At 32.1% G+C, this 11,369-nt stretch overlaps 1 protein-coding gene across 1 annotated transcript in view; it reads left to right on the top strand.

The window, feature by feature from the left end:
• The first annotated feature begins 7,086 nt into the window (after positions 1-7,086).
• LOC127727839 (transmembrane channel-like protein 7) overlaps positions 7,087-11,369 on the top strand; it is a 28,739-nt gene continuing 24,456 nt past the window's right edge. Inside the window, exons 1-3 of the mRNA XM_052234952.1 lie at positions 7,087-7,261; positions 8,066-8,141; positions 8,538-8,610. Coding sequence (XP_052090912.1) covers positions 7,188-7,261; positions 8,066-8,141; positions 8,538-8,610 — 223 coding nt within the window. The 5' untranslated portion in view covers positions 7,087-7,187. The remainder of the gene's footprint in view (positions 7,262-8,065; positions 8,142-8,537; positions 8,611-11,369) is intronic.

Below are 11,369 nucleotides of genomic sequence, written 5' to 3'. Positions count from 1 at the left end.
TCAGCTGTGTGGTGGGAAATTCAATCTTGCAAAATTGCTGTTTCAGTAAAATAGGTAAAAACTATATATTGTAGAGGCATTAGTCCATTGTGTAGTACACATTCCAGAAGCATGCATTGACAAAGAGAATAAAAACTGTTTAGAACTATTTGCCCTCTCTGGCTCTGCTTAACCTTTTTAATTTTACTAAAGCAGTAAATGGGGCCCTTTAGTAGGCTTTACTGGCTTTAGTGGCTTTACTTTGAATCTGGGACTGTTTGCCCAAAATCATGTTTGCTCACCTCTATGTTCGCCCTTTTTCACATTCACACCCCACATGTTTGCATACAGGGTCTGTTCTCTCCATATCCTACCGTAGTCTATAATCGGTCATAATGTTGGTTCGTTCGGATTTTGTTATTGTACTTATCACACGGGAAAACTCCGCATTGACGTCACTACGCTATACCAGCGTACAAAATTAGTGCAGAATACATTTTTTCTACACTTCTAAATAAACAAACATTTCTAAAGATATGTTTTCATTGTTATTCTAAAGCATTGTACAAAAATGCCAATTTTCTAATGGCCGTTTCAAACCTGACTTCCGAATGCCTAAAAACATTCCAGAACTCCAGAAATCCCCTCTTTCGGCCTCCATTGCTTTGTTTACATTCCATTTAGCGTCATCAATCTTAATGGCAGACCAAACAGGCCAAGCAAATCGTATTTTTAAGAATTTCAAAATGGCAAGCACCTTACGTCTTATGCGATTTTCCCGCGAAAAAAACCCATCCAAATTGAAAGAAAAAAATTGGGAAACAAACGATAATCATGCCATATTTTTGTTCAGGAATATAGAGTAGGTTAATAAAAAACAATATACATATATTTTTTCATAAAAAAAAAAATTGGTTCAATATAAAGAGATCAATATTCTGACCATAAGTAAATATTCATATAAAATTCCATTGATATCGAATTTCATGGCTAATAATGAGGTTTCCTATTGAATAAACCCCCAATTTATTGCAAACTATTTCAAAGCAATATCATACAAACAAATAATATAATTGCCTTGCACTAAAAAATCACCTAATTGACAGTAGAGCAATTTGATTGGATATAACGATTCAATGTATCATGTGGTTTTGAAGCCATTAGAATTTGAATGTAAACAAACCCGGTCAGCTGCTGCAGTATGGAACAACATCGTACATTCAGTGACTGAGAAACAATTATGAGTAACCAAGCTTGACAATACACAGTAATAAAAAAACAAAGCTAAGTCTACAGAAAAATAAAATAAAAAATGGCCTTAAGTGCACGACTTACCACCATTGCGGGATACATAATTTACATGGCCATGGGGTTGTATTACAGCTATCAGTTCCTACACTGCCTACAGTATTTATTTCCATGTTTAAAGCTCATGTATGTCCAGAAATGTGTCCTAAAATCAACACATCAGAATTTGTAACTTCTACATGAGAATGGTTACACAGATGACAACAGTAACAATCACCATTTTAATATAAAAATGTGGTATGATCATGATGATTGCCAATGAGACTGAGACAACTATCCACCATATTAAAGTTATAATTTTTTCAAATCAAATCAAATATTTTATTGTCGTATAAACTTTACAGTTTGTGACCAACATGTATTAACACAATAAACATATATACATACATATCAAACAAACACAATAAAAAAAACAGCATCAAAATTTATAAAAACAAATAAGCTGTTAAAGAGTCCCCTGCCCTCATATCTAATGACTTTTTCAAGAAGGATTCTAACTTATTTGTAAAGGCGTTGATGGATTTAGTAAATAATGAATTTTTTCTTCTTCATTTAAATTATTAAAGTTATTATTTTCAGTACATATGTGTTCCAAAAAGGCATTTCTTAGTGTTTTATTATAATCACAATAGAGTAAAAAATGTTTCTCATCCTCTAGTATTTTACATTTATGACAAAGTCGTTCCTCTCTTGGGATTTTAAAATATCTCCCCTTTTCAATTAAGAGGGAGTGATCACTTAGTCTAAATTTAGTGATCAATCTCCTTATCTGAAAATTAGATATATTTAGACATGTTAGATAAGATTCTAGTTTGCAATCTTTTTTTAAGTTTTTTATATAGATAAAATTTACTTTTATCATCAACATGATCAATGTTTTCAAATTTAGTTTCAATTAAATCTTCATATCTATTTTTCATTTTTAACTTTATATCGTTTTTTATTTTATTTACATCTTTTATGTCCTTACAATTAGAAAGAATATTAAGGTCAATATTAGTCTCTTCAACAATATTTTTTGCATATGTATACCATGAATAAGTTCCAGTCAAATCTAGAGACTGTGCTAGAGAAAAAGCTTCCTTTATCAATGGATTAATATTATTATTATATAGTCTAGCTAAATATAAAAGGGTTTGTGTTTTATTAAAACATTCTATAGGCAATCTTCCTAATTCAACTCTTGCTCCTAAATTGGATGCATTTTTTATAATGAAGTGGATGTTAGCAATTATAGGCAACTGCACAGCCTTCAACAATGAGAAAAACCCATATCGTATAGTTGGCTTTAAAAGGACCTGGCATGAAAAATATGAAACAATTCAATTGAGGAAACTAACAGCCTAATTTATAACAAAACAATTAACGAAAAACAAATATGACAGACATGAACCAACGACAACCACTGAACTACAATCTCCTGACTTGGGACAGGCGCATAAAGAATGTGGCGGGGTTAAACATGTTTGTGAGCGCTCAACTCTCCCCTTAAGTTTATTTCATATACGTGATATATGAGAGGTACAGAGTTTGGTTATATTCTATGTTTACAAGCATTTTTTTTCAGGGTTACAATGGGGTTAATTAAAAAGAATCCACAAATTGCTGGGTTACATTGGTTACATTCACTTTCAATACTTATTAGAAATACTTTTTTTTCAAACCGGCTTCATTCCCAAATCCAGTTACAGGGTAACAATGGTTACACTATAGTAACACTGGGTTACACTTTAAATTAAATCTTGATATTTCTGAGTTACATTGGTTACAATAGTTACATTCACTTTTATCCTTTATTACAAATACTTTTTTTTCAAAACAGGCTTCATTCACAAATCATAGCTAGGTGGTCATGGTGGTGTACTTTATCAAAATACTTGATTTGACTTCTGAAAGTCAGAAACAAAAAAAGACTTGTTTATGTCTGAGCTCTGACTGGTTATGGGAGCAAACAGACCCTATACCATCTACTTTAGGGTTAGGGTTAACTTAGGGTAAGGGTTATTAGGGTTAGGACTAGTTATGTACAACTCTATGTTGGTTGAGAACTGGCGAAAATATAATTTTAGAATTTAAAAAAAAAATTTGCCCCAAATTGTACATTCTCCATGTTCTCCTTTTAATATAATTGATATTTTGTTGTAGGTATAACAGGTTAAGACGCATTATGTATGCAGAATACAGCAACAATCGGCAGAAGTCCAGAAGTGAGGCCACTTCACCGGTAAGTCTTTTGATGTCATTTGAAGGTCATTATGGCAGAATACAGCAACAGTTAACTAAAGTCAAGTAATGCCATTTCTGACACCAGCAAGTCCTTTGAGGTCTTTTATGTTTGAAGGACAGTTTGACAGAATATAACAAAAGGTCAGTATGGTAGAATACAACAAAAGGTCAGTATGGCAAAATACAACAAAAGGACAGTATGGCAAAATACAACAAAAGGTCAGTATGGCAGAATACAACAAAAGGTCAGTACTGCAAAGACAGAAAATAGATTGGTTAGAAAAACTGAATGAAAAAAATCATAACACAAGACATGTACAGGAGCATGGTGGATAGTTAAACCTTTTCAGCTGAACAAACCGATAAAAAATAAAAATCTGAATTGTACTAAATCCTTGTTAAAATGAATTTTGTCCCCAAATACACATGTACAGTGTTATTTAAATGTCATGCTGAAATAACATGTGCAGTATTTTATAATGTGTTCTTTGTTATCGGTTATTTTACTGCTGAAATAACAAGTATTTTATAAGGTGTTCTTTGTTATCGGTTATTTTCCTGCTGAAATAACAAGTATTTTAAAATGTGTTCTTTGTTATCAGTTATTTTCCTGCTGAAATAACATGTGCAGTATTTTATAATGTGTTCTTTGTTATTAGTTATTTTCCTGCTGAAATAACATGTGCAGTATTTTATGTGTTCTTTGTTATTGGTTATTTTCCTGCTGAAATAACATGTGCAGTAATTTATGTGTTCTTTGTTATTGGTTATTTTTCCTGCTGAAATAACATGTGCAGTATTTTATAATGTGTTCTTTGTTATTGGTTATTTTCCTGCTGAAATAACATGTGCAGTATTTTATGTGTTCTTTGTTATTGGTTATTTTCCTGCTGAAATAACATGTGCAGTATTTTATAATGTGTTCTGTGTTATTGGTTATTTTCCTGCTGAAATAACATGTGCAGTATTTTATAATGTGTTCTGTGTTATTGGTTATTTTCCTGCTGAAATAACATGTGCAGTATTTTATAATGTGTTCTTTGTTATTGGTTATTTTCCTGCTGAAATAACATGTGCAGTATTTTATAATGTGTTCTTTGTTATTGGTTATTTTCCTGCTGAAATAACATGTGCAGTATTTTATGTGTTCTTTGTTATTGGTTATTTTCCTGCTGAAATAACATGTGCAGTAATTTATGTGTTCTTTGTTATTGGTTATTTTCCTGCTGAAATAACATGTGCAGTAATTTATGTGTTCTTTGTTATTGGTTATTTTTCCTGCTGAAATAACATGTGCAGTATTTTATAATGTGTTCTTTGTTATTGGTTATTTTCCTGCTAAAATAACATGTGCAGTATTTTATGTGTTCTTTGTTATTGGTTATTTTCCTGCTGAAATAACATGTGCAGTATTTTATAATGTGTTCTGTGTTATTGGTTATTTTCCTGCTGAAATAACATGTGCAGTATTTTATAATGTGTTTTGTGTTATTGGTTATTTTCCTGCTGAAATAACATGTGCAGTATTTTATGTGTTCTTTGTTATCGGTTATTTTCCTGCTGAAATAACATGTGCAGTATTTTATAATGTTTCTTTGTTATCGGTTATTTTCCTGCTGAAATAACATGTATTTTATAATGTGTTCTTTGTTATCTGTTATTTTCCTGCTGAAATAACATGTGCAGTAATTTATGTGTTCTTTGTTATTGGTTATTTTTCGTGCTGAAATAACATGTGCAGTAATTTATAATGTGTTCTTTGTTATCGGTTATTTTCCTGCTGAAATAACAAGTATTTTATAATGTGTTCTTTGTTATTGGTGGTTTTTGTCGAGCCTGCGACTTTTGTCGCAGAAAGCTCGACATAGGGATAGTGATCCGGTGGCGGTGGCGGCGGCGGCAGCGTTAGCTAACTAATTAAAAGCTTTATATTTTAGAAGGTGGAAGACCTGGATGCTTCATACTTTATATATAGATGCCTCATGTTACGAAGTTTCTGTCAGTCACATGTCCAATGTCCTTGACCTCATTTTCATGGTTCAGTGACTACTTGAAAAAAAAGTTCAGATTTTTTGGAATGTTAAATTCTCACTTATTATAAGTAACAGGATAACTATATTTGGTATGTGCGTACCTTGCAAGGTCCTCATGCCCGTCAGATAGTTTTCACTTGACCTCGACCTCATTTCATGGATCAGTGAACAAGGTTAAGTTTTCGTGGTCAAGTCCATATCTGAGATACTATAAGCAATAGGTCTACTATATTTGGTGTATGTAATGATAGTAAGGGGTACATGTCAAACTGACAGGTGTCATCTGACCTTGACCTCATTTTCATGGTTCAGTGGTCATAGTTTAGTTTTTGTGTTTTGGTCTGTTTTTCTAATACTGTTTGCAATAGGTCAACTGTATTTGGTGTATGGAAATATTGTACGATGTTCATGTCTGTCTGGCAAGTTTTATTTGACCTTGACCTCATTTTTACGGTTCATTGCTCAATGTTAAGTTTTTGTGTTTTGGTTTGTTTTTCTAATACTGTATGCAGTAGGTCAACTATATTTGGTGTATGGATATATTTTACGATGAACATGTCTGTCTGGCATGTTTTATTTGACCTTGACCTCATTTCAAGGTTCATTGCTAAATGTTAAGTTTTTGTGTTTTGGTCTGTTTTCCTAATACTGTATGCAGTAGGTCAACTATATTTGGTGTATGGAAATATTTAATGATGTACATGTCAGTCTGGCAGGTTTTATTTGACCTTGACCTCATTTTCATGGTTCATTGCTTATGTTAAGTTTTTGTGTTTTGGTCTGTTTTTCTTGCACTTTAAGCAACAGGTCAACTATATTTGGTGTATGGAATGATTGTAAGGTGTACATGTCTAGCTGGCAGGTGTCATTTGACCTTGACCTCATTTTCATGGTTCAGTGGTCAAAGTTAAGATTTTGAGTTTTGGTCTTTTTTTCTAATACTATATGCAATAGGTCAACTATATTTGGTGTATGGGAATATTTTATGATCTTTATGTCAGTCGCGCAGTTTTTATTTGACCTTGACCTCATTTTCACAGTTCATTGCTCAGTGTTAAGTTTTTGTGTTTTGGTCTGTTTTTCTTAAACTATAAGCAATAGGTCAACTATATTTGTTGTATGGAAGAATTGTTAGCTGTACATGCCTGCCTGGCATGGTTCATCTGACCTTGACCTCATTTTCATGGTTCATTGGTCAATGTTTAGTTTTCTTGGTTAATGTTAAGTTTATGTGACAGTTGTAAGAAAGCTTTATATATAGGACTATCAACATAATATCAATGATTAGTAAAGAAGGCGAGACATTTCAGCGTGTGCACTCTTGTCCTGCTGAAATAACAAGTATTTTATAATGTTTCTTTGTTATCGGTTATTTTCCTGCTGAAATAACATATGCAGTAATTTATAATGTGTTCTTTGTTATCGGTTATTTTCCTGCTGAAATAACATGTGTGTAATATTTTGTGTTATGTTCTTTGTTATCAGTTATTATTTACCCTCTGACGTTAGCATGTAACATTTATTTACAGGAGTCTATCAAACTGGACAGACATCGTTCTTTGTCCAAGAGACTGACAAAAACAGTTTTATCAGGGTCTGCATTGGAAAAGAAAAGTCGTGGTATTTCACGCGAGGAGGACCATGAATTCTCTCATCATGATGGATTGGTTGACATGTATATTGAAGACATACTTCATACTGGAGAAAAGATGCAAGTACATGTCATAGTCTGACAGTATTCATTGAAAAAATATAAAGTTACATCTCAAAACTGATCTGACGGTATTCAATATTGAATAACATATATACACATATATCATGTCTATGATCTAGGAATTAGTATTATAGTATACATTAAAGATGCAGTTACATCTCAAAATCTATTTTATAACAGTATTCAGTAAAGTAACTTAAGCATGTGTTAAGTATGTCTTAGTCATATTAGTCATCAATGTAAAAAACTTAATATAAAAAAAATGCCCAGAATAACTATGATATTTACCCCTAACATTGAAATGTCTGCATACACATACAGTGTTCTGCATACACATACAGTGTTCTGCATTCAGTGTTTTATCATGGTCAGATTTACATTTATGCTATTGAAATAACATTTTGGCCATGTTTATTGATAAGTATTTTGTTGCAATGAGGCTTTAAGCTGTATAATGCATTTTCATTGATACAAAGCTCTATAAACATGATGATGGTTATTCCATTGAAAGAAATATGTTGGTTGTGGGGGAATTTTGAAAGTGCTTTCATACCCTCCATGTTCATTTTAACTGAATAAGTCTAAAGGGAAGTTTAACCATGTGATGTGTTTTCATGGATACAGAGCTCCTTTAAGAGAAATTTGCATTTTCTAGTTTACAAATATGGTGTATCTAGTTTTTATGGTGTAAGTTTGATATATAATATTTTTTTATGGGAGGAGGGTATTTTTATTAGTAGTACCTAACAGCCATGACAGTATAACTCATTAGAAATATTTAACAAATTGTGGCTTTTGTTAACAGGTACTCACCCCCAAGAAAGAATACTAACATCAGAGCCAAGATGACTGTGTACCAGTTACTAAAACATGATATCAAGGTATTTTTTCTTGCTTCTATGGCAAATACATAGATAACATGAACTGTATATTCATACTTATTCTTCATTTTATGATGGGTGATAGATAAACAAACTTTATTAAAAGTTTATGTAGCCTACATTTTATCATACAATAATCATGGATATTAAGTTAAAGTTCACGTTTCAATGAGTATGATTTAAGGTTACATGTGCTGTCAATATCTAACTACAGATAAGGGTCTCTTAAAATTTCTCAATCTCTAAAATGGTTTAAGAGATGTTAGAACATGGTGCAATGTCAATGTTAAAAGAAATGTTCCACTGGAATATTAGATAAAATTTATGATATTTCAGACATCAAAATTGTAAATAATTTGTTACAGCTTACTAACCTACTAACACATTTGTTTTAAGGTATGGTATAGAAGGTGGAAAATCAAAGGTACAGAAAATCCTATCTTCAAGTCTTATATCAAGTACATAGAAAGTAAGTTAATGAATTGGAATAGAAAAACAAAGTATGGGGGTATCCATCCATGAATCTTTAAGTCTTATTACAAGTACATAGAAAGTAAGTTAATGAAATAGAAAGAAAAAAAAGGATATTGGGTATCCATCCATGACACAAAATCAGTACATGCACAGCAAAAAAACACAAAAAGCAAAGGAACAGTGCTTTTATTGCTGTTCTTCATCTCAAAGTCACAGTGAGGCCTTCAACACACAGCAAAATATAATAAGGTGCATGGAACAATAAATAATTCAAAAAGTTCTGTTTATAATTTGATGAATTTATCCTGTTAATATTCAGGTTTTTTTTCATAATTACGAGTAGTTTTGTATTTTTCAAATGGATGAATTTGATATTTTCTCCGTTATTGTCTTGGCTATTAAGGATGTGGCATTTAGGACTGAGAGAAAATACTGGTTGGCTCAGAGGCAGAATAATGTGTTGTGATATGTTGACATATCTTCCTGCATACTGAAACCTTTTGAACTAGCATGTTGACGACTCAGCATGTTAGTCTAGTGCCAAGCAAGATCATATTACATCAACATGTTTTTTGTCTTGATATTCATATATATTTGCTACTGGATATTAAACTACCTATCTATTCATCATCTATTGCTATTTATATAACTGTAGGTAATTGTAGCTAAAAAACATTGTGTACTATATGATTGCCCCACACTAGATATCTAAGCATCAACTGTTATTGATTAATAGGTAATTTTGGTTCTAGTATTGGTTTTTTATTTGTGTCTGTTGTCCTGCACTAGATATCTAGGCTGATCACCTGTTATTGTATTGTAGGTAATTTTGGTTCTAGTATTGGTTCTTAATTTGTGTCTGTTGTCCTGTACTAGATATCTAGGCTGATCATCTGCTATTGTTTTGTAGGTAATTTTGGTTCTAGTATTGGTTCTTTATTTGTGTCTGTTGTCCTGCACTAGATATCTAGGCTGATCATCTGCTATTGTTTTGTAGGTAATTTTGGTTCTAGTATTGGTTCTTTATTTGTGTCTGTTGTCCTGCACTGGATATCTAGGTTGATCATCTGCTATTGTTTTGTAGGTAATTTTGGTTCTAGTATTGGTTCTTTATTTGTGCCTGTTGTCCTGCACTAGATATCAAGGCTGATCACCTGCTATTGTTTTGTAGGTAATTTTGGTTCTAGTATTGGTTCTTTATTTGTGTTCGTTGTCCTGCACTAGATATCTAGGCTGATCATCTGCTATTGTTTTGTAGGTAATTTTGGTTCTAGTATTGGTTCTTTATTTGTGTCTGTTGTCCTGCACTAGATATCTAGGCTGATCACCTGCTATTGTTTTGTAGGTAATTTTGGTTCTAGTATTGGTCCAAGGACACAGTTATCGTCCTTTGGTTTTCGTTGTCTACGAATATAGTCCCTAGTGTGAACAGTGTATAACTTGCATTTTTTTTTGATACACTTTCCCAATTTATTTCTTGATATTTTATGCATGAAATATTAAGTAAGGGGATGAAATTACATGTTTAAAAAATTTGGGTGCTGAATCTTTATGTTAAGTAGTGATTTGGTCCAGTTAAAAAAGGTCAAAAATTAGAATGTCTGAAGCTGTCAAACTGAATTTTAGCCCCCCGTAACACAGAATTGTCAATATTTTGAGTTAGAGCTGGTAGAAGTTTCTATAATTTTGATATTATTTGTATCAATAGTAGTACACTACACTGTAAAAATCTTTTTGAGATAGAGCAGGTGCGATTTTTTTAATTTGAATTTATTGTCTAAAAGAAATGCACTACGAAATAACTGTGTTCTCGGGCCTAAGAGATGAATTCCGTAAATGTAGATTCTGTACTTTTGCAACTTTCCTGAATGGTTTGCTGGTTTCAATTTGTCAAACTCGATAAAAGAAAAGGATTTACATCTTTGTTTGACAGAAATTCTGTTAAAATGTCCCATTTCGGCATTATACGGCTAAAATAAGCATTTTAAAGCAGTTTCCATTTTATGCCTAAGAGCCATGCTGACTTTCTATCTGACAGCTTTTTATGTTCCTGATATTTGTGTTTCTATGCTTAAATCAAATTTAATTAACCATTTGTGAACTCGGAATCTAGAGAAAAGTAGATTATCACAGAAAAAATGTGCAGAATATTTGTATTTATGTCCCTGGTTAAACGGCCTGTTTGATGTATGTGAAATGTGAAGAGCTTTGTACATAAAATCTGTAGTCCATCACAAATATTTCACTAAATCTGTAAAAAAACCACTTTACAATGATCAGTACACCCTATTCATTTCATATGCTACCATAATTTTCTTCTTTAGGATAGTAAGTGGTTCAAATATATGCCAAATGAGACTAAAACTACATGCAAGTTTTCCATTGAAAAGTGAAAAACTGGTCATCAGACCATACTGTCTGCAGAAAAAAGTTGAATTCAAGAGTCCTTTTGCAATTAGACTTCTTGTATCATGACATCTTAGCATAGAAATGAGCAAAAAGTAACAAATTTCAATTTCTTATAGCCTCTGTGTGCATTTTTATATGTAAATATGGGCTAAGGCCTAAATCGACTCTAAATAATTCTCAGTCTTACATGGCCTAAGACCATTTTATACTCATGTGGTATGCTTTTTGTAACTTTTCTTTACATTCAAAGTACATTTAATATATATGGAAGAATAATGTATGGTTAAAAAACTTCAAAAACTTCAAATTGGTTGAAAAAAATGCATGTTTATGTAAGGCTTCCCT

Source organism: Mytilus californianus, unplaced genomic scaffold (assembly GCF_021869535.1).
Source record: "Mytilus californianus isolate M0D057914Y unplaced genomic scaffold, xbMytCali1.0.p SCAF_2, whole genome shotgun sequence".
Lineage (NCBI taxonomy): Eukaryota > Metazoa > Mollusca > Bivalvia > Mytilida > Mytilidae > Mytilus > Mytilus californianus.
This window is presented reverse-complemented; position numbering and strand designations above follow the sequence as displayed.